This window comes from Podarcis filfolensis, assembly GCF_964270895.1.
Source record: "Podarcis filfolensis genome assembly, chromosome: 11".
In the NCBI taxonomy this organism is placed as follows: Eukaryota; Metazoa; Chordata; class Lepidosauria; order Squamata; family Lacertidae; genus Podarcis; species Podarcis filfolensis.
Window position 1 is genome coordinate 22,243,770 of NC_139613.1, and position 24,151 is coordinate 22,267,920.

Consider the following 24,151-nt stretch of genomic DNA (forward strand, 5'->3'; position numbering starts at 1 on the left):
AACGGCGCTGGAATAAGGGAATTTCCCGCAAAAAAAGGGAAGGTTGACAGCTATGGAAATACTGTAATATTTTTAAATGTCCCACGAGGCGGAATGGGAGAGCTGCTCGTAGAAATAAACGGAGACATTCTAAAGTAGTTGTGATCCTATCCCCACTGGATTTAAAGGTGGTTGTGATGTTAACAGAGAAGTGCAAGGAAAATGAATAAGGCTGAGCAACAACACCATACAATATATTCGAAGCCCGTTCTTTCGCTCAAAAGTATCTGCGTACTGTTGTTTGCTCCTCATAGAGCTGTAATTCTCAGCAACCCTTCACTTAATACAGTTCCCTGCCTCTCAGCTGCAGTGCCCATAATTCTTTCATGGGTTGTGTATAAAATGTACTTTAAAGGTATACTTTAGGCAACCCCAGGCAAGAAGGGCAGACGGTGACAGTTCAGCTAGAGATAAGAATGTGTGCAAATGTAGCCAAATAAAATAATAATAATATTTTTATTATTTATACCCTTTAGGTATAAATTAAAAGGCGTAAAAAAAACCCCTTTCTGTTGCTTTTGGTGTCACAGAATAACTCAGCTCCCTTCAAGTGGCCCTGCGTGTCTTATTTTTTTATCTCTGAGGATCAGAGGGGCCACTTCAACGTCCGCCGGAAGTTCAGCCTAAAAGGCCGCTCTAGGGCGCGCGACGCTATCGTCCTGCGCGCTGTGCGTGGCGGGAGTGTCTCTCGCGTGTGTTTGCCGGGGAGTGGGAAAGATGGCGGACGCCTTTGGGGACGAGCTGTTCAGCGTGTTCGAAGAAGACCCTGCCGCCGCTTCCGGCTCGAAGAAGGCGAAGGGGGCAGCTGAGGCGACTGCCGTTGCCGCTGCCGTAGGCAAGGCCGGGTGAGGACCCAGGGGAGAGCTTGAGAGGGAGAGGCGGAAGGGCGAAGTTCGACCGTCCCTATGGAGACGGCTGCAGTTTCGCGGGTTGTTGGACGCCCTCGAAGTGCCCTGAGAGACAGTTGGAGGAGGAGGCTGTAGTTCCCTGTTCCTGTTAAACGTTTCTCCGTGATAGGGGATCGCTAACTTTCTTTGCAAACTGGATAAAGTTTTGGGAGCACCGCACATCACCCCAAAGCGACTTACAAACAAACCCCACATCGATACATTACTGCTGGGGGGCGGGGGAAGAAATACATTAAAAATATCCCACAAATTTCTAAAAGGCCACAGGCCTGGTTATAGAGAGAAGCTTTTGCCTGGCACCTAAAGATATTATGATGGCGCCAGAGGAGCTTCCCACATGTGGAAGCCTTTCCCTTTCCCCCACAATAATCATCTCTGAAGCCTCAGTTGAAGCTTGACAGCTGCAGGGTTAGCTTCCCTGTCCCCACAGTATTTCAGACTGTGTTGCCTGCAGCAAATAACATCACATTTGGAATGAATTCTGCACATATTTGAAAGGTCCCCTCACCATGGGATAACAGATGAGACATTTCCTTCTGATAGAGATGATAACAGCTGGCCAAGTCCAGGGGAGGGGGGGGAATATGGAAAATTGATAGAGAAATATTGTTAGAGGATGTATACATAGAAAAACAAATAAAAATATTAAAAAACAACAACTGGCCCTGTTGCCTCTAGTAGTGTCAGATAAGTGATCGGCCCACAGCCAACCAACTTTGGAGATGCTGGGTTTTTGCTGCTTGTTCTGGGAGTAGTGCATGTAAACTCCACCAGGTCATGGCCTCACCTGGCAGCTTCCTTCCTTCCACATGATTTTTACCATTTGTGAAAGTCAGTGGTTATTACAGAGAGAAATTCATATCTGAATCTCAGCATGAAGCATCATTTAAAGAAATAGGAATGTTGCATTTCATATCCTGTTGGAAATCTGTTGAGCTTTGTTTAGATTTTGAGAGTTTACTAACGATGACCCTTTTTGTTGATTTGTATTTCAGGAAACAATCAGATGGCAAATCTGCAGCATCCTCTAAATTTCCAACAAAAACTAAACGAGATGCAGAGGTCGATAGCACAGACATTCCAGTTTTTGAAAAGAAGCCAAAGTTGGAAGATACCGCCACAGAAGATCTCAGGTAAGCATGTTAGAGGCTTGAATGGTTGCATGATAACTGGCCAGCAAAGATTACAACAAGCACCATAATTGAGCTTTCATAAGTGTTTTGTAAACATTTGCTTATATAACATTATTCTGCCATAAATAATCATATGAAGGAAAGCATGTTTGAAAACTTTGTGCCATGAATACTTGTCCTCTTGCTTAACCTAAAGGAAAGACACAGCTTGGAATTTTAGGACTTTGGAGTTGAAACTGCTTCTGTTGAGTACTGGGATATACTTTTTCTGTTGTGTTTTGTTGACTAACAAATTGAGATTTTATCTCTTGCATTTATATAATCACTTTCCTTGCAAACTTGTGATGGCATAAGTTCTCTGGTTGGGGCTTCTTTTGTCTTTGTTTAATATTTTGGCTAGGTACTCATGAATTAGTATTTGTTGCTGACACTCAAACGTGTCATTTACCCCACCCCCCCTTAAATGCCAAATAAATATAATTATTTTCTGATAAATTTGAGCTAAGTGAATGAATATATGATGTAGCCTCCTAATTATGAATAAATTGCATTAATAAATATTTAAGCGAGTTCTCCTGTCCTGGCTGATCTAAAGCAGACAAGCTACTTATGGTGCAGTCTTTACCACAACTAAATTTCCAGTCTCCCATGAGCCCCATGAATAATTATTGCATGGGCATTGCCCACTTCCCTTCTTGGATTTCCTCTTCCTCGAAATATCTTAGACTGTTACCCCAGTCCTTTAAAGATGAGAGGAATGTGAGTAAGACTCTGTACTGTTGTTTCCTTGAAGACCAGGACGATTAGTTTGCTTTATTCTGAACATTTTGATCTTCCTGCTGCTTTTAAAGATTTACTGTTTAAGTTTAAATGTTCTTAACATTATGTGATTAGCCTCTCTGATAAAATGCTTGAGGGTCAGGGTGTACATTGGAATAATTAACAAATGTTTACCCATCTTTAAAAGGCTAGGGCAGATAACTGGGATACTAGTATGATGATAGTGGGGGGTGGGAAGAGCAGAGAACATGCAGGCGTGTAGCACAGTTTTTTATGGTGCTTTGAGCCTAGGGCATTCATTACTTGCCCCAGGTGACAAGATGAGTAGCAAATTGTCTTGCAGTTTTTTAAGCTGGCTCCAGAATTGGCATTTTGTGGGAAATATGTAATAATGATTGTACTAGCTAAGGGATTGACAAACATTGTTTTTTCATAGTCCCTAGTCAGGATATCATGATAATTACTTAAACCAACAGCCTTCATAAATGTATGGGATATTTCGTTAATGATTGCTAGTATTAATTTGCCCTTTTCCTTTCAGTTTGGCAGACCTGATGCCAAAAATAAAGGTACAAGCAGTTGAAACTGTTGAAGGTTGTACACATGAGGTGAGTTTAATGTCGGTGGTTGTTATATTTTGTTGCATATGCTACTACTTGTTTGAATTTCCTGGCTCTTATAGTAGATACTTTAAAAACTCTGCTTAGTTACCGTATTTTTCGCTCTATAAGATGCACCAGACCACAAGACGCATCTAGTTTTTGGAGGAGGAAAACAAGAAAAAAAATATTCTAAATCTCAGAAGCCAGAACAGCAAGAGGGATCGCCCTTTTGCTGTTCGGGCTTCTGGGACAGATGTGCAGCCTGCATTCGCTCCATAAGACGCACACACATTTCCCCTTTCCTTTTAGGAGGGAAAAAGTGAGTCTTATAGAGCAAAAAATACGGTAATTATTATTTTTTAAATAGAAGAGGTATTGCACTGGCATTGGATAGAGCCAATTGCTAGTGGTAGCATTTATTGATGAAGAAATTGTTTGAGACAGGTTTGTTTCTGAAACAAAGGGTTGTATGCAACAAAGCTGTCCCATTAGCACAAGGACTTACACCTGCGCACTGGGACTTCATCTCTTCCTGTGCTTCTCCATTCTGTTTGGGAGGGGGGTGGGGAGAGAAGTTGGAGAGGAGTTCTCATTGCACTAAACAACTTTGTTGGATACAACCCAAAGGCATTGGGAGCTTTGTTACTGAGGGAGAATCTAACATACTTTCTGAGCAATGTTTTAGCAGTGTCTTCATTCAGTTCTTTGCTTTTTCTGCTAATTGTAAAATGTCTTAGAATATCGGTGGTGGGAGAGGAGTATAGGTTTGAAAGGTAGCTGCAAATGTGCAGGAAGTTAATAAATTTCATCTACTAGTGTAAATATTTAAAACATTTTTTCCTTAGGTTGCTCTTCCTGCAGATGAAGATTTTATAGCTCTGAAGCCAAGAACTGGAAAAGCTGCAAAGGTTTGTGTTTTGAATGTTACAGCACATGCAGGAGAGATATCTGGCTGGAACTGCTAGGTATATAAGTAGTTCAAGCAGGTTAACATTTAATAACATGACTGCACCCCAGATTTCCTGTGGGGATTACTTGTATGGCCTTAAACATATATTTGGTTTGATACTCTTTGAGTGTTGCAGAAAGATGATGCAATGAATCATTCTGTTTGCTCAAGACACTTTGGACAAAAGCATTATCCAGAGTTCTTTGTAAAGGTCCTTGTTTCAATCTCTGGCATCTGCAAATAGGGCTAAGAAACCCTGGAGAGCTGCTGCCAGTCAGAGTAGACAGTATGGCGTTAGATGGACCAGTGATCTTACTCTGTATAAGGCAGCTTCCTATGACTTTTCACTTGACCAGCCTTTTTGTTAAAATTGGTTGGAAAGCTCAGTTTAACATTGGAATGAGAATAGCAATAATATTAGCTGGGACTCTTGATCTCATTCTAGCATTGGGGTATTTCCTTTGCTTATAGGTTGAGTGAAGGTTTTTATTCACATTCTTGTTGTGTGTTTCTTCATTAACATGAAGTATAGTAAAATCTGTTAATGCAGATTCTTAGAAGAAGGTTAGCAGACAACAGAAGTCTCAGGATGGTGGTTTTTAGGCATCGATAATGAGTTTATTAAAAGTGCTCTATTTTGCAATTTGAGCTAGTCATAAATTCCATGTAGACAAGCTAGATGGCAAAGCTCTCTTCACAATGATCTTTTAAGTGTAATTTCCATCATAAATGGGGATATCAGTTTCCATAGTTTAGCAGATGCATTTCAGTATCCCAAGAGATGTACAGTGTTTATAATGTCAAGAAAGCTTGCAGAAATGTGCCAGATTGTGGGGATTAGTATCAGGGGTGCAGTTTCCTATGTTTTGGAGTTTGAAGTACATACATGAAAAGCCTTTTATAATAATAATAATAATAATAATAATAATAATAATAATAATAATAATAAGGCTCCACTCTGTAATGAATTCAGGAGAAACATTGGAGTGATTTATGATCAATTGTTCTAAAATTTTAATACAAAGTTACATTCCACGAAGATACTTGACAAAAATTAAGGTATATGTGTTGATTCTACCCCCCCCCCCCAGGAATATCCATTCATTCTCGATGCTTTTCAAAGAGAAGCTATTCTGTGTGTGGATAACAATCAGTCGGTGCTGGTGTCTGCTCATACATCAGCAGGGAAAACTGTGTGTGCAGAGTAAGTAATTCTGTGATAGATTTAAAAATAAATGCAAAAAGTATGTTTTTCCAAAATACTCAGTGGTGAAAGTAAAAAATCACTTGCAGGTAACCAGGTGATCTTGGGCTGCTTTTTAAATGTGTATATCACCTCTCCAGTTTTGTTGCTCACGGTATTGACAGTTGCATTCTTTCTCTACATGAACAGGTGTGGGAGAATTGGGATGTAGGAGAGAGTCTAGAGAGGTTGGGTGTTGGCCGTGTCTTGACTCTTTATTTGCATCACTAGTTTTGCTATATCACTTGGAAAAGCTTAATTCGGTTTTCCAAAAGATTTTTTCTTGGAAGGCTGCCAGTAGAAGGGAGGGGAAAGTGATTTTTGCCAGTCCCTAGTATCACCTCCCGGGTGACGCAGGTGGCGCTGTGGGTAAAACCTCAGTGCCTAGGGCTTGCCGATCGCATGGTCGGCAGTTCGAATCCCCGCAGCGGGATGCGCTCCCGTCGTTCAGTCCCAGCTCCTGCCCACCTAGCAGTTCGAAAGCACCCTTAAGTGCAAGTAGATAAATAGGTACCGCTTTATAGCGGGAAGGTAAACGGCGTTTCCGTGTGCTGCTCTGGTGCTGGTTTGCCAGAGCAGCTTCGTCACGCTGGCCACGTGACCCGGAAGTGTCTACAGACAGCGCTAGCCCCCGGCCTCTTAAGTGAGATGGGCGCACAACCCTAGAGTCGGACACGACTGGCCCGTACGGGCAGGGGTACCTTTACCTTTACCTTAGTATCTCCTCCCACACTGTTTTGGAGGGCTGAGGGGTGGCATTGGAGGTTGTAGAGGGAGGGGGAATCACAGAATTCCCCACCAGCACCAGCAGGATCCCTCTACTGGGTCAAAAGCTTTCTGTGGACAGAAGACGGCTTTCTGTTCAGGATGGTAAAGTCTGGATCTGATCCTTTGTGTCTCTTGTTTATTTTTATAGATCTGCAGTTCTTAGGCTGTTAAGTGTTTGGGGCAGATTGCTAGCAGGTTGTAGAAACACCAAAGAGTGTGGCATTGGAATGCTTGAGATTTTCTCATCCATTCTCCTGTTTTACGTTGACTGGACTACTATTTGCATTTATTGGATTTCAGCCTGTAGCTTGTTTCTAAATGTGTCTCCTTTACAAATTTATTGATAGATATAATAACAATGAAAAGTGTTTTGAAGTATCTTTGCTTTTAATGAATGCTCAATCACATATGCCCTGCAGGTATGCCATCGCTTTGGCTTTAAGGGAAAAACAGCGTGTGATATTTACTAGTCCCATCAAAGCTCTCAGTAACCAAAAATATCGTGAGATGTATGAAGAATTTCAAGATGTTGGTCTGATGACAGGGGATGTCACCATCAATCCAACAGCATCTTGTCTTGTAATGACAACGGAGGTAAGTTTGTCTAGGAGTTATCCTGTCCTGACACTGGTTTTCTCTGCTGGAGTGTTGGTGGCTCATATTTATGCTTACGGAGAAGTCAGTCCCACTGTGTTCAATGGGGCTTACTCTTTAGTAAGTGTGTTTAGGATTACTGTGTGCAGTACCCAATTTGTGTTATTGAAGATAAAACAAATAGTTGTCTATAGCAAAAATAACTACGAAAAGTCAGTATACTATGCAGAACCATTTTAACTTCCCTCTGTCATTGCACCTTTCCTTGTCTATAGTCTTAAGTGTTGAATGGTATCTTTAAATGTAAAGGTTCATCATTGTTCCACCCGATGTGTATGTCTTTAAGGGGCCAGAACAAGGGCCAGAGCAAGATAACGAGATCCAGCTTTACAGCTGTGAAACATAGCAGGTGCTGCTGAGTTGTATTGATTAAGCTGTGTCAGCAATTGGGTGTAGTATATAAGGAGCAGCACGTAGTTCTCCCATTACCCTGGGGGATGGGTTGGTGGTTGGGTCTGGTCTGTTGATGTATTTAGTGTAAATGGAGTTTTTGTTTTTCTTATTAAAACCTTATTTTTGAGTCCCTTTTTAATGCATGGTCTCCCCAGCAAGCTCTCTGCAGCGTTACTATACTGCAAATAGCCAACATTAAGTTCCCATATAGCAACTATTTTTTTATTATACAATGGAATCTTGGTTCTCGAACGTAATCTGTGACTCCCAAAATGTTCGAAAACCAAGGTGCAGCTTCCGATTGGCACAGGGACCTTGGAAACAATAGCCGACAGCCGCATCAGACATTCGGCTTCTGAAAAACTTTCAAAAACCGGAACACTTACTTCCAGGTTTTCGATGTTCGGGAGCCGATTTGTTCATCAACTAAGCCATTTGAGAACTAAGGTTCCACTGTAATAATTAATAATATAATTTTTAAAATTTATATCCTGCCCATCCGGCTGGGTTTCCCCAGCCACTCTGGGTGACTTACAACATATATAAAAATTCAACAAAACATAAAAAAGCGACAAACAAATCAGTAGAAACCAATAATAATAATAAAAATTAAATACATTATGAAGAGAGACTTTGTCTGTGTGGGCAACCCTGTGTGGAGGACCTGTGCCACTATTTATTGCAGTGCCTATAATATATAGAGCCAAAAGACTGATGCATAAAACCCCCGTTTCCGAATGGAACTCACTTGAATAGGGTGGTAAGTAAGGGTGAAATGGCTGCTGAGTGATACTGATGACTTTGTAACTTATAAAGTAGCACTTTATGCATTGGCACCTAAGAAGATCAGGAGGAAAGAACTAGATGAAATAGTGGTCAGCTGCAAAGGGGATTCGGATATTTAATTTGGCACATTTTACTGGAGAATATTCTGCTATTCTATTTTATGCAACAAACAATCTTAGTAGCTGTGACCGTAGTTTATATTATATGTGTGGTGCCTGATGATTTTCATGGTTATTGCTGTTTTTCCTTTTGTTATTTTTCTGAATGATGCCATGGCCTATGGCTAGTGCAATAAAAGTCGATGATGATAACAATAATAATAACAGTTTACAGTAATACCCAACTTAAAATAACCGTCAGCCCCAACTAAACATTTAAGCAACCCCAACCTGACAAAAACAAAACATAGGAACCAAAATTAGAACCGTTTAAAACATTGTAAACCTTTTTAGCCGGCTGCCCCAAGCCAAGAGTTGTTTCAGCAATGTCCCAGTGGCTGTGAGTCTGGGACCCGCCTCCTAGACCAGGTGGAAATGGGACTTGCAGGAGGGAGCAGGCTTCCTTCCAGCACTCACAGCAGTTGCAATCCTTTATAAGTAAAGGATTCATGAAATTTCACTTTAGATCCTGGGCCTTAAAGAAATCTTGCATCACAGTGTTATTTGTAAATAGGGCTTAGATTTTGGCCAATGTATTTATTCCTGTTTATAATGCATTATATGCATTGTTCTGTCGGCTGAAGGTGAATTATGGCAGTGGCCTTGTCACAGTCTTCTTTCCTAATTGAAATTTATTTTTCTTTTTAGATTTTGAGAAGTATGCTTTACAGAGGTTCTGAGGTCATGCGTGAAGTTGCTTGGGTTATATTTGATGAAATTCATTACATGAGGGATTCAGGTATTGCATTTTTGCTAATTGTGTATGGATTCATGCATGCAGAAATCAGATGGAAATAATGTGTCTTATAACGTTTCCTGTGGGTTTTCTGTTTCTAGAGCGTGGTGTAGTATGGGAGGAAACCATCATTTTACTCCCAGACAACGTTCACTATGTGTTCCTTTCTGCCACTATTCCAAATGCACGCCAGTTTGCTGAATGGATATGCCATCTTCACAAACAGGTAAAGTTCTATATGTGAAATAACTTTTGGAATCATACTGCATTAGAAGGCAGTGATTTCTAGAGAATGATGCCATAGAAGCTTCTAGTTAATTCAGTGACTTCGTTTGGATGTTAAACTGTGGTTTGGGCTATGTGAGTGAGCCCAACCTCCTCCTGGCTTGCATGCATCACCCCCTGCCCCCTTGGAGGAGTTCAGAAGCTTTTTATTTCACTTTTACTTAATGTCTGAACCAGGAGTTGTCCCTGGTACAAGTAATGGGCAGATCCTGTGACTGAGCTTGCCTTCACAGGAAGGGAGTCATTCATCTTGTTGAGAAGCCTGTATTGGTAACCTAGCTCAGCTGGTTGTAATATAGAAGTTGAACATGTCAAATACACTGTGTACTGCTTATAAAGGCGCTATAAATTTTGTAAATAATGGGTTTCTCTCTTCCAGCCTTGTCATGTGATTTACACAGATTATCGACCCACTCCGCTGCAACATTATATCTTCCCAGCAGGGGGAGATGGACTCCATCTTGTAGTTGATGAAAATGTAAGGAATTGTTCAATTGATTTTGGTGATGCCTGTACTTGTAACGTAAAATACAAAAATGAAAGATGTGGGGTGAAGAATAAGGGCCAGTAGGCACGTCCAAGGGTTTGTGAAAGCCATAAGCATAAACTTGTGCCATATGTGCATCTATGGCACATAAATCTTGTGTCATAGCAAAGTCTGCTTTTGAATACCCCTCCTAGTTTCCAAAATGATTTGCCATGCAGCATAGAAGAACAGAAAGCTGAAAATATTTTTGTGTTTTGAAAATCTTGAGATTCCTCCAGGCTTTCTATTAACTCCCTCTTCTGCCTGGTTGGTAGGGATCAGTGCTAGGAAAAGGACTTCCTCTGTTAGGATATAGAGAGAGTCTTTGGTTTAGTTTGGTGTTTTTTGTATCAAATAATCCTACAGTGTGGGGCTCCTTAAATATTAGATCATATTTTCTTATTTAGTCTAAATTCTTCGTTAAGGTTTTTTTTGTGTGTTTTTTTAAAGATAGTGTTTCAGTCTCTTGAGTGTATGCATTTTCATTGTAACTGCCCTAGGTCTCTGGGGCAACAGTTCCGAACCTTTTCACTATGGTGACCACAAGTCCAAATTTACTTGGAATAGTGACCCGTTGATTTATAATCACATGAATTTTGGAGCTAGGGTCTTTGACAACCATCAGTTTCATGTATTTTAATGACAAGCTTGCCTATTTTATAACCATTACTTGAGTAACACAAGCAAAACTTTACTTAGCACCCATATTAATGTGGAATTTTGTTGAAAGATTGATAGTACTTGCAAAGTCAATCACAGTTTTTATGGGGATGTAGGAACACCAATCATTGATTGTATCAGCTATTAAAATTTTATTCCAAAAACATAGTTTCACAAACAGCGTTAGTTATAACAAACTATGAATGGGCTATTTTGGCATGCATGAGTAGGGTGGCTGAGCTTGCATTTTGCCAATGAGTAGGTCAATACGGGGTTAGATGATTGTCAGACATAGCCTCAGATCATTATTAACACATAGCCTGCTACTGTGTTTCATCCTCATAGCAATCATTGCTAGAAACCCTGCCGTGCAAAGATATGCACTACCAAATGGCAGCATCACAGGTGTTGTTCCATCAGCAAGATCAGGGTATTCAGTAGTTTCGTTAACATGAAGCCAAAATTCAGATAATTCAGCTGCTCAGAGTGGCTGGGGAAACCCAGCCTGATGGCGCAGTATTATTTATTTTTTATTTATTTATTTATTTATTTATTTATTTATTTATTACCTCACATCTAAAAAAAATTAATTGAGGGTCCTATCACATGACAGCTCAATGAGTTGTTCTTTTTATAAAGACAACTTTGTAACATCAGTTGCAAATGGGTTTCACACCCACTCAAGCTTCTCCGCAGAAAAGCATTGGACCAATTTTGACTAAGCAAACTTCAAATCACCCTTGATTAAGCTGTTAACTAACTTGGTTTGCCACAAGGCCCTCGCACAGTGAGCTGTCACTGGATGTGCCGCCAGAGAGCAACTTTACAAGCGTCAACAGCACATTATAATGTGCCATCAAAACCAAGTTGTATCATCATGACATTTAAGGATATTAAGGACTAAAAGCAGTCATTATGTTGGATTTCCTTATAAAGCCTGAATCCTGCTTGCAGTCAATGACTCACAGGTTGGGGAACACTGCTCTAGGGAGCTGTGCTGTTGTGAAAGTTATGCTGTGATTTTTAAAATACAGGGTTTTCTAGTTTCTGTGGGATGAGGTTTTCCACCTTTCTCTCCAACAGCCTCTTGGGATACGGTGGCTACTGCACATGGTCAGTGCTCATTGGGCTGTTTTGGGTTGTTCCCCTGTTCGTGGGCTTTTTTCTGAGGTGGTTTTTTTTTTTTGTACTTCTGCAAACCTTGTGATTTCTCTGAACCTGGTGAAACCTTTCTTGCATTTGGATGGAGGTGTTTACATGTCAATAAAGTTCACTTTCCCTCCCCCAGGGTGATTTTAGAGAAGATAATTTTAACACGGCCATGCAAGTCCTTCGAGATGCAGGTGACTTAGCTAAAGGGGACCAAAAAGGCAGAAAAGGAGGAACAAAAGGTGGGTATTAACATTCCAGTGTAAAATGTGTTGTGAGATAAGCAGCTACTGCACTTACAGCAGTAAAAATTAATATATTCACCTCCCATCCTTCCACAACGCTTATACTTATTTCTGACTGTGCTGTCTTCGTAGGTCCATCAAATGTTTTTAAGATTGTAAAGATGATAATGGAAAGAAACTTTCAACCAGTAATTATATTCAGTTTCAGTAAGAAAGATTGTGAAGCATATGCTCTTCAAATGACAAAACTGGACTTCAATACAGGTGTGTACTAACGTCTTCCTGCATATACTTCTAATAGATGGTTTACTTAACAACGACCAAGATTTAAGCTGCTTATGGTTGTATTCAACTAAATTCCTCTTAGAATGGACTAATTAAAATGAATGTCTATTATAAACGTAAGTCCATTCATTTCAATAGGTCTCTTCTGAGTATAACTTAGTTGCACACAACACTTCGTCTCAAGTCAAGTGTTGTGTGCTAGCCCTTTTTATTTCAAAAACATGGCTTTTGAGACTTCCTCTGATTCAAAAGCAGTTTGCTTTGTAGAATATGGAACTGCTGTTTAAGACAGAAACTAGTCCCCTTGACTCACAGAGTTCAGATCATGTTACTGTGGATTTCGGCACGCAACGTGACAGTGTTTTTTGCAAGAATGCTGTGTCTGTTTTCACAGTAGTACAGTTTGCAAAATAAAATTGTCTTTTTAATTTCTGCACTTTACTCATAAAATTTTATTTAAATAAACTAATTACAGTTTGAATCTCTTTGTGTGCTTGGAGCATTGCAAGAGCACACTGCTGCTGAGCCCATTTTCCACAGTAAGAGTTATATGTGTCATGCTCCCCGGAGAGCTCTTTTGCCACCAAACGCTGGACTGCAGAAGACAAAAGTAATCTGCCAATTCTTTAACGATTTCTCCAACATTTCATTGTTTGACAGATGAAGAAAATAGTCGATCCCAGAATTTTTGTATGTTCTTGTTACGTATAATTAACATTTAATGAATTCTTATATAAACTTATTAAAAGTGCCAGAATCTGTCTTATTTATGTTGCCTGTATTTACAGTTCTATAATGGGTGTGGTGTAGAGGGTTCTTTAAAGAACCTAGAGCAGCCTCTGAGCTGTGTAATATGGCAAGAGAAACATCTTACCAATTTATCCCACATCCCCATTACTATTTATGAGTCAAGTTATTTTGTACATAAGACTTTTTTAGTGGGATTTTTGGTGGTACTTTTGTATCCTTTGGGTTTTTTATATATAGAACAAAAATGTTTATGCAGAGATTTTTCCTTTTTTCAGATGAAGAAAAAAGGATGGTTGAAGAAGTGTTTAATAATGCAATTGACTGTTTGTCTGATGAAGACAAAAAACTTCCTCAAGTGAGTGCTTAAGAATAATTAAGACTTCAGAATTCTCAGACTGTGCATTTTGTTCATTTTGTGCATTTTGAAAGTGAGTTTATGCTACATGGCCACCAAAAAGTAATGTCCAACACCTGTTTCCATCTTAACATTCATAAATGAGTTTAGAAAAATAAAGCGCTCTATCATGTTGAATGGCCTGACTGGAAGCCTAGGCAATGTAGACAAAACTTTGTTGCCTTGGAAAGCAAAGATCTGATGATGTGTTCAACAGATGTAAGAGTTGACTCTTAGATTTCTCTCTTTTAGACTTACAAGGAAATCCATGAATACATTTGCTCACTGAAATTGAATTTCATGTAGCCACACATGCCTAAATTAGTGATCTGTGGACTCAAAAAAATAGCCAGTCTTTGTAAACCCTCCTTTCAGTTAGCCTGGAGAAAATACTTACTTACAACAAGCAGTTAGGCAAGTGACTACTTACAAGCCTGATAAATCTGTGTAATTAGGTTTGATCCCTTCTTTTGTGAGTGAAATATGTGATCCATATTTGTTCTCAGGTTGAGCATGTTCTTCCACTTTTGAAGCGAGGCATTGGGATCCACCATGGGGGGTTGCTTCCTATTCTAAAGGAAACCATAGAAATACTTTTCTCTGAAGGATTGATCAAGGTATGTATTATTAGACATATATTGGTAATTTCCTTCACTTTATGAGTGTCATTACACATTGGATCTTTGTCACCACAGAATGCACCATGAAACACCAGATTATAAATTAAAAACCACAGCAAATTCCTTCATAAAATGCTTCTTAGGAGCTTTATAGCTGTTAATTGCTGGGTTTTGTGATGCAGTCATATGGACAGGGCATTTATCTCTGAACTAAACTAATGTGTGCAATATTGTAAGGTCCTACTCAGCAACAAATATTGCAAAGGGGCCAAAGGCATGAGTTGAGTGACAGCTGAAGGAACATTCTTGCTGACAAACACTGTAAGAATCAAGTGGTTTTTCTACAACTGCCTCCTTGACTTGAGGAGCAAGAGAATTTTTGACAGATCCTTTCACTTAATTTTTGCGACTTTCTCACATTCAAGCCAGCTGCTAACTAACAGACACCTCTACCTTTATTTGTTGCCCATGCTACAGAATAGCTTAAAGAGCCCTCTGCCTGTTACTGTTCTGATACAGAAGGGCATGGCTAATAAAGATATATCCTTGGGATCAGAGGCAGTACGTTGGTCAGATAGTAAACGTCTGGAAGCCAGATGCCCCTGAGCCTTCAGTTGCCTAGCTTTATTCTGAATTTGGGTTTTAGACCATCCAAATGTAGGGAAATTTAGTTCAGTCTTGTTCATCTCATGTTCCAAAACAGAGTTACTTTGTTCTTATTCATTGCTTTGCTTCCCTAGGCCTTATTTGCAACTGAGACTTTTGCTATGGGAATAAACATGCCGGCAAGAACAGTGCTGTTCACAAGTGCCCGAAAGTTTGATGGGAAGGATTTCCGATGGGTAAGCAGATACAACAAGCTGGATAAGCAAGATGCTGCAACACACAGTTGAAGTCACTTAAGTTTATGACCCATCAGTCTGAGTACAGAAAGCTGCCATTAGCATTCTGAGCTTAATTTCAGGGTTTCCTTTGTTGCTGCTTCTAAAGACATTGTCTCCAAACATTTACATATTGTTGCTTGGATTTTGCCTTCTGTTTATTTTTTTATACACACGCTTTGTTTCACCAGTTCTTTGTTACTTCGCAAACCTTAAGACTGCTGCTTCAGTTTTCTGTTGTTTTCTCCCTTCTCTCTGTTAGTAACCTTACTTTTGGAATACTGAAATACTGTTGGCGCAGTCACTTCCTATATGCAAAAAATGCTTAAAAATATAGCTTCTTACTCAGCCTTTGTATCCCCTCCTCCTGCCTCATCCCTCATGTACCTTCCCTCCCATTTGGACTGAGAGCCTTGACTTCTTTTTGCACGTATGCCTATTTGTCTAATTTTGTTATTCTTTCAGATCACCTCAGGTGAATATATTCAGATGTCTGGTCGTGCCGGACGTCGAGGCATGGATGATAGGGGAATAGTTATTCTGATGGTGGATGAAAAGATGAGCCCAACAATTGGAAAACAACTTCTTAAGGTATCTTGATCTCTGACAAGAATATTGCTAAAGATGTATAAAGAGCATAATGTGAAGTACTGCATTTCCCCTGTCCTTTGAATCCATGAGGTGCATTGCTTCTAAAGGCTTCGTGGCAGTGAGCACAGAAGGGGGTGGTTATGGGGGTAATTCCAAATTTGAACTACCGTATTTTTCCATGTATAAGACTAGGTTTTCCCCCTTAAAAATAATGTCCAATATTTGGGGGCATCTTATACATGGGGGCCATCTCCCCCCATTTTCTTAAATCGGAGTCCCCAAAATAGGGGGCATCTTATACATGGGGGCATCTTATAGACTGAAAAATACGGTACATTAAGTAAAATTGAGCAAGTTGTATGTGTATGCTGGTTTAGATAGCAAACTGTATTAAGGGCCAATACTTTATCCTATAGTACAACAAACGTTTATGGTTAATCTTAGTTGTGGCTAATGTATTCCAGATTGGGGGAAACAGAGCAGTATTATCTTACTTCCATTCAATTAACAGACTGTTTCAAGAAAGGTCAGCTGGAAAGCTTAATTTGCAATGCAGGTTTGAGTCCTAAGAAGTTTGGCAAAATGAAAGAAAGCCTGGATCTCTAAATTGCTCATTTTATAGACTGGGATCCCAAGAGGCCTGTGCCCGCCTGCCTGCAAAGCGTTTCCATGAAGGGTGGGAGATCCTGCTTTTCAGAAGGCCATGGTGCTTCGTGCCTCATTGAATAGTTCTCCCAAAAGTCCCCCCTAAGCTTGAGGAGTGATTTTTCAGGGGACACAAGTACGAAGAGCAGTCCTGAAGAGCTCTAGTACACATGCAGATGTCTGTACACTGCCTTGACTCCATGCTGTAATTGGTAAACCTTCCCATGGTTGGTTTTGTTTTTTGCAGGCTTTTCATTTGTAGCAGCTTAGTTTTATAAAATGACAATTAATTTGGAAATACAATTTACCTAGGCTGGAATCCTGAACATGTGTCTTTTTAATCTGTTGAAACCTGTGGGAGTTGAACATGATTCTGTGACCTCTTTGGCTCACAGCTAGTGGCACTTCCCACGCTTCGGTCTGCCAGATGCTCCCTCTTAAATAACTGGCTGCCCTTGTGAAGAACGCTGTGGATACTTCATGACAAAAGCACCTCTCAAACACAGGGTTACTAACCAGTTGTGAAACTACATATCTCACCGCCCTTGCTATTGGCTATTCTGGCAGTGGCTGGAGGGAGTTGGGAGTCCCACATCATCAGGAGGTTCACAGGTTAGCCACCCCTGCTGCTCTGTTGTATTCATTCCCATTCAGTTTTCCTTCATGTTATTTCTTACTGGAGGAGCCTATATTTTACAGTCGACCCCCAAAGCTAATCTCTTGTTGGAAATCGTCTCCTGATCTCTGTGTTTATGACAAGACAGAGACACAAACCTTCAAGCTGCTGCCAGTGGAATCTGTCCAGCTGTGTAGAGCCCATGTGTAAACATCAGCTGAACACACAGACTTAATTGCAGGCTTGTCTGGTTTTGCATCAAGCTCATTCGCATATGTTTCCAAGCATCTCCATGTGTGGGCAGGCTTTGAAAACTTAACTGACCTCAGTTTGCCAAGGGATGTGACCTGCCAGCCCAGAGCCTGGCATGGATGAATAGCCAGGGCAGTTCAGCAGCAGTCAGTATGTTCAATGCTTTGCTACTCAATTCAAACCCATTTTTAAACGTTTGTTCCAGGCAGGCTTATTTTACATTAGGCTTAAATCTACCAGGCAGCATATCACGGACTTGCATTTCAGGAAACTACAGTATCACGTCCTTAAATCTGTATGTACCGGTAGTTCCTCTATCTAGTAGAATTACATGCATTCTGACAATGGTATCTTATAGGTTGTTTTTCTTACCAAATTTTTACAATTATTTGCAATCAGGGTTGCCCCTAAAGAAACACATCAGGCAGTGTTGTTCACCTCAGACAGAAGAAGTTACAGCAGTTATTCAGTCCTTCTAGAACAGTGGTGGCAAAGGGTGGGCTGGATCTGCCATACTCCCCCCCCCCCCAATTTTGCTAATCGCAGTGGAATTGGCTGAGGTGCTAGAACCAGCATTACTAGAGCTGCTACCATTTGCACCTTCTGGGAAACAGCACCGAAAGAGGTTGCATCTGCCTTCTCTTACACACAAGCTGCAGTTAGGTGGTGTTGTGGTGATAACCAGCCGTTCCTGTAAGAGTTTGGAAGTAAAAGAGGGAGGGTGGGTAATAAATGCAGTTCTGGGCTTCAGAACAGTGACAACACTGTGCCCAGAGAACTTACGTCTGAGTAGGCCTGCTTAAGTGCACACATGTCCTTATGTCCTCTTCCACATTGAGGACTAGGACTGGGAGGCGGATGAAGCACATGTTGGCTCCAAGTCTTATAGAGAAGGTGGCTGCAGTGGGAGGAAATGTCTGGAACGCAGCACATGTGAGCAGTGGTGCCAGGGAACTTGAGGGGTGGCTATGCCAGCATCTGGTTTCCTGGGGTTTCTTCAGTATCTTCCCTGTATCCAAGCACTTCACATTACTCTCTTCCTGCTCATCAGATGCTAGGGTTGTGTGTGTTTGGAGTGGGTGATTTTCAGGGTGCAGAGGTTTCGACCATTGCCCAGCATCATGATGAGGACAAAGCAAATGGTCTGCTCATCAGGTCAGTCATGTGGTGAGTGGAGAGGGGGCAATAACCTCTCTGCCTCCATGTCAGAAGCTCTGCCTCCCCACTCAGAGGCAGTACGCTTCTGAATGCTAGTTGCTGGAAGCCACAGAAGGGGGGAGTGCTCTTGTGTTTGGACCCTGGTTGCAGGTTTGCCACAGGCATCTGGTTGGCCATTGTGAGATCTGGATGGCCCATTGGCCTGATCCAGCAGGCTCTTCTCACATGTCCCTGTGTACTATTCATACTCGGTTTTAATTGTATTTTATTGCTTCTTTTATTTATTACTGTATTTGAATTCCATCTGTCTTTTAAAAAGCACTGTAGCTTTTAGCACAGTTCATTACAGTTGCTGAACAACAGGCAGAATTAAGTTCCCTAGCAATTTTCAAGTGGTCAGTGGGGAGGAGGTTTGGTGTTCCTGAGCAATTCACTCTTCCCCTGAAAATTTAAAGCCCAGCAGCGAAATACAGGGATTCCTGTAAAGAAGAAGAAGAAACAGACCATGCAAGATAGACGTTGGTCCACCCTGTGTCATATAGTTTGAAGCCTGCATAGCTATGTTTGATGTGCTTTTCCATCTCTGGAAAATGTTGAGCTGTTAGTATTTCCCCTTTTTCTTTGCCCACTCTGCAGGTGCCAGATTGCTTTATTGCCCAAATTAAGTTACTTGGCAACTGCTTTGTGTTTGCCAAATTGGTCATAGTGCAGTATTTTATGGTGTGCTTTTCAGTTAAAAAAAGGAAAACAAAACTGGGTGGGAAGGATTTTAAAGTAAAAGTGTTAGTTAAATGTTTATTATTTTAGCCATTAAGGCCATAACAACAAGTAGTGTGTGCGAAAATGGGAAACTTCCTAGGAAGCTGTCATCAGGTTGGGGTGTAATGCAGTATGCACACATTGAATAAAACACATCTCACAGCCCTGAATTCAAGTCTTTATTTTTCTTCCTTCACTGACAGGTTCCTTGAAGTCACAAACTACACTTGGCAATCTGATTCTATCCATCTCCTGCAATTTGCAATAACCTTTTGTAATTGGCATCCTACAACCATACAAAGGGGGTGGGACAAGTGTTTTGATATAACTTTGGGCCAGTTCAGTCCTTATGGTAAACCTCCTGGTTTATCATGACAGAAACAAGTTGCAATGAGCCTTTGTGTCACCTGCCCGCAGCACAGTTGTGAGGAGAAGCTTTTGCTTCCATTTTTTATTAACTGCAATTTAGTGTTATATTTCAACCTTGGTTAATCTTGGCTATGGTTTGTTTCAAACAAACCAACTTCATAACCCATGAAATGAAACAAGTTGGACTTGTTTCAAACAAACCATAGTGACGTTTAACCACAGTTTTATGAGGTTGGAATGATTTCCATCTCATATCCACCCCAGAGGGAAGGAGTAAATACACAAACTTGAGGCTTCTTCCACCTCAGTCCCAACACAGCCACCCTTGACTTATGCCGTGAACCAGCTTTGTCTTTTGTTGAGTACCAGCAAATCTTTGACGTATGGTCCAACCTTCGTTGAATAGTTGGAGTATAGGACTGTGGGGATATAGGTTCAGATATCCTTGCTTGGCAATGGTGCTAGGTGACTTTGAGCCAGCCCTATACTCTCATTGTAAAGTACGTCATAGGCCTGCTATGAGGATAGACAGAAGAGAGAACAATGTGAACGTCTTGAGTGCCTTGAGGAAACATGGGATTTAATAAATAAATTGCCTCAAAATAAACACCCTTCTTAGAGCATTACAAAATAACTAGCTGACGGTGATTGGTATTCCATTCTACATCAATGGGAAGGTCTTTCACCCTCAAGGAAGAAAAGAACGACTTTTACCAATATTAAGCTGAGAGCTATCATAGACCCTCATCTTCTCCCCTCTTTCCAATGTGTGCTTAAGTTCATTGTTTCTATCATGGTTTGTTTAAACCACAGTTTCCCGTTAGTTCCAAATGTGTGAACTGTACTGTAATCTTGGTTTCTTAACTAGGATGTGAAACGACCATTTCTGCAGTACCAGACTTACAATTGGGAAGTTACAGATAACACAGAAAGGTCAAACTAGCTTATTGCATGCAAGACAGTGCAAGCAATGATAAAAGACCATTTCAGCAGCTCAGTACCCTGGGGCAGTTGAAGTTTGTAAGGGGATAGCTCTTCCCAGGCCTCTTTTGCTGATCACACCTGAGGAGCAGTGGGTTAAAGAACCCTTTGCCTGTGTCGGGGGTGGAGCCAATATTGCTAGCTCTTCCACACTTGATCCATTTACAATATGTCTCTTGGTAAAAATAATGCTGAGCAGAAGCTCACAATTTCTCCTTGTGACAGCAGCTTTCCATCATAAGGACTGGTTAGCTTCTCTGTACAGCTGCCATTATTGGAAGCAGAAATAAGCTTAATGTTTGCTCCTTCAAATCAAAAGTTGTTCTGAACCGGTCATTCATAATCTATAATAGCTGCTAAATTAGCCTTAACCTAGCTACTCAGATTTTCTTTTTATACTAATATAGCAAGCGTCTGTCATTGGTGGGTTAATTTTTAAATTTGTTTTGTTTTTTAAATCTTCCCTGGTTCGTAATCCTACATTCTTCTATTTTGTTGTCTCCTCCCTGTCTTCAAAAAATGAATACAGTCACTTAAAGTTGAAGCTATACATTCAACCTTTGCATTGTGTGTTTTTTTTAATTTCCTTAGAGATTATCCAGATTATTTATAATGGTTCCTTTCTGTTCTTTTAGTTGGATACATATCAAATATTTAAGTTGATATTTTAAGAGGGTGGAATCATAATTAAATAATGCAAGTGAAAAACTGAGTTCATATGTAGTTTTCTCTTTGTATGAGTTAGGATGACATTCTTACTTTTTGTGAGACTTTTCTCAGCTTTTCTTAGATGGATTGACATGATCTCTCAAGTGCGAAAGGAACACTGCAGCCATAGGCCCTAGTCCAGTAACTTTTCTTTGCACGTGAATTTCTCCCATTTCTGGGAATGGCAGCTGCTCCATAGGCAACACACTCCCTGCCATTCCCAGGTAAGCATTACAGAGATCCACTAGGTTTGTCTGTCTCTCTGTAAGGCTTACCTTGAAATACCATCCTGGAACACTTGCATGATTCTTGCAATATATAAATTGCATGTGAACGTACCATAAAGAATAATTTGGGAATTTGAAATGTCAGGCTTCCATTTGTATTCCCAAGATAAAATGTTTTAAACATGAATGCTGCCTGCTTTTGCTCATCTTATTTCTCTATTTTAGGGATCTGCTGACCCTCTAAACAGTGCTTTCCATTTGACATACAACATGGTATTAAATTTGCTGCGTGTGGAAGAAATTAACCCGGAATACATGTTAGAGAAATCTTTTTACCAATTCCAACATTACAGAGCTATTCCAGGAGTAGTTGAAAGTAAGTTATGTGAAATACTTAATTGTTTCATCAATTTGCCGACCGTGATTTATATTCCATGGGCTTACCTGCACAGTATTCGCCACAGAGCCAGTTGACCTGTTTCTAATGAATATGAACTTAGTTGACAAGAACCATTATTCGCCCCAGTTGCCAGGATCCTAGAAGCTTGGGAATGTTTCGTGGATTTTTCTGTCTTATTTTCTTTTAGTAACAGGTGCCCATGCCAAATCATAAGCTGCTTTTGCGAGTGACCTCCCTTCCAAAAGGAATTTGCCATCTTGCGTCTGGAGTGGGTGGAGGCAGGAGGTTGTTGTTGAAAGAACACAAGCCCAAAGTCTCCTTGGATATACAGGACTCATTGCCTGCTTGTCAGATCCCCAGCCACTGAGTATAGCTGAACGAAGGTTTCAGATGTTCAAATCTTGTAACAAACCAAGTGCTGAATGCTGCCAATGCAGCTTTCTGACAAGCATCCCTATACAGTGCATCTGTTTGCTGGCACAATTCTGTTGCATTCACACTTTGTGTATTATATTTTCTAGCATATCTTGAGTGTGCACTTAAATTGTAAAGAAGTCCTTGGAAGTCAGCATCGAATATTCTCCAACAAAATAATTGTTAATAGTAAGCCAGTGCCCTTCTCTGCATAGGTGCAACACCCAGAGGCAGCCTCATAGAGGATAGAAGAATGCTCTTTCACTGCCCCCCCCCAGTAGCCATGCTGGCACTGCACCAGGTTATTCCCTGTAACACCCTGGGGTGTTGAGCGCCCCTGCCAGGATGAGGAAGGAAATGGAGGGGAAACGAGAGGCTCTGGGGGGGATTCTTCTACATATGGATAGTGTGTTTCCTTGAGGAATACTCTTGCCATGGTTTGCTACAATATTGTGCGCTTCATATAATCTGTTTGTTTTACAATATTTATTTGCAGAGGTCAGTAAGTTGGAACAGCAGTACAATGAGATTGAAATTCCAAATGAGGAAAATGTGGTCATTTACTATAAAATCAGACAACAGCTGGCTAAACTGGGTAAAGAAATAGAAGAGTATATTCACAAGCCAAAGTACTGCTTGCCCTTTTTACAGCCAGGGAGGCTGGTAAAAGTAAGTTGTTTCCCTCCCCCACTTCTATATTTTTTGTAATGTGCATTATTCTGCTAAAGTAGAAACACAAGCATTTTACCATCCAGTTCTTCTACGAGGCTCCTATGCCATCATAATGTTGGGGTTTTGCACCTGTGGGTCTTAACACTCCATTAATGAGATGCACAAGGTACATTTATTAACAGTAAGTAATAGTAATAACTACTATATAATGAAACATTTCAGAAACAGTGCAGCATAATAAAATTATTAATAATATCAAAACATGTCATCATACCGAGAAAAATATCCACAGAAAAGAAGAGGTATCTCCGAAGTTCACATTGTAAATTTTGTATTTATTTGTGTTTTGTTTTGTTCTGTTCTGGTTTTATCTAGAGTTTCCTCCCCCCTCCCTCATTCATATAAATTGTATGTTTTGTTAGGAGTATGTTTCTGAGAGTTTTGCTTTATGTGTGGTATTTGCTTTATCTGTTTGTTTCAGGACATTTAGCATGATTAGGAAAAAAATATTATTTATAAATCTTAGTTCGTCATTTCCCCCCTGAAATTGGAAAAGTCAATTCTAGTCTTGTTTATAAAGAAATACCTTCCTACTGTCACCCATGCACAGCTAGCTCCATTAGGGGTCATATTGCTGCCTCTCTAATACTAGGCATTGCACTACATAGGAGATTAATGTGATATATCTTGAGAAGTGATAATGAAATGATCCCACCCAACTGCGCACTATTTGTGGGATTATCCTACCCCTCCACAGCCAAATGGGTTGTGGGGCAGAGATAAGAAACAGGGAAAGCCCTGTTGCAGTAGCTGACTTGCACTAACAGGACTGGTTACTTGAATCCAGCCCAAATGACCAGCATATTGCTGTTTGGCAGCTGTTTACACATGTAGCTGTTACATTTATTGATTGTTAATTTTCTTGGCTTGGATCCACATTTGCCACCCCACAGACAGAAGGGCTTCTGCTGGAGCGGGGAGAGGGGTGGGCATGTGCAATTTTCACTGGTTTCTCAGCTGTCCTTGAAGTGAACAATATAATTACCAGCTTTCTTTCCAAATTCACTTCTGGACTTGGTGATCGTTTGCAACCGTCTGTATTACAAATGATGTAATTTCCCTTAAGGTCAGAATATGTTATAAATTATTGTTTCAGATGCAGCTTTATATACAAGCTTGATTTTGATTTTAGGTGAAAAATGAAGATGATGACTTTGGCTGGGGCGTGGTGGTGAACTTCTCCAAGAAATCAAATGTGAAGGTAAAACAATATCCGATGGCCTTTTCTTCCACTGGTAGATAAATATATACCTGACTGGAAAAAAGCCATATTTTAAAATGACACTTCAGAGTTCATAACTAATATGCTACCATCTGCTCAAGGAATCCTGTATTTCCCTGTGCTTTTTTTTATT

General features: G+C 40.4%; 1 protein-coding gene across 1 annotated transcript in view; it reads left to right on the forward strand.

Annotated features, from left to right (window-relative positions):
* The first annotated feature begins 677 nt into the window (after positions 1–677).
* MTREX (Mtr4 exosome RNA helicase) overlaps positions 678–24,151 on the forward strand; it is a 37,873-nt gene continuing 14,399 nt past the window's right edge. Inside the window, exons 1-18 of the mRNA XM_083576042.1 lie at positions 678–884; positions 1,943–2,080; positions 3,402–3,468; positions 4,308–4,370; positions 5,503–5,615; positions 6,842–7,016; positions 9,062–9,152; positions 9,251–9,375; positions 9,814–9,912; positions 11,909–12,011; positions 12,147–12,278; positions 13,325–13,404; positions 13,950–14,060; positions 14,804–14,905; positions 15,410–15,535; positions 21,476–21,626; positions 22,561–22,733; positions 23,929–23,997. Of these exons, the coding sequence (XP_083432168.1) occupies positions 757–884; positions 1,943–2,080; positions 3,402–3,468; positions 4,308–4,370; positions 5,503–5,615; positions 6,842–7,016; positions 9,062–9,152; positions 9,251–9,375; positions 9,814–9,912; positions 11,909–12,011; positions 12,147–12,278; positions 13,325–13,404; positions 13,950–14,060; positions 14,804–14,905; positions 15,410–15,535; positions 21,476–21,626; positions 22,561–22,733; positions 23,929–23,997 (2,046 nt within the window). The 5' untranslated portion in view covers positions 678–756. The remainder of the gene's footprint in view (positions 885–1,942; positions 2,081–3,401; positions 3,469–4,307; positions 4,371–5,502; positions 5,616–6,841; positions 7,017–9,061; positions 9,153–9,250; positions 9,376–9,813; positions 9,913–11,908; positions 12,012–12,146; positions 12,279–13,324; positions 13,405–13,949; positions 14,061–14,803; positions 14,906–15,409; positions 15,536–21,475; positions 21,627–22,560; positions 22,734–23,928; positions 23,998–24,151) is intronic.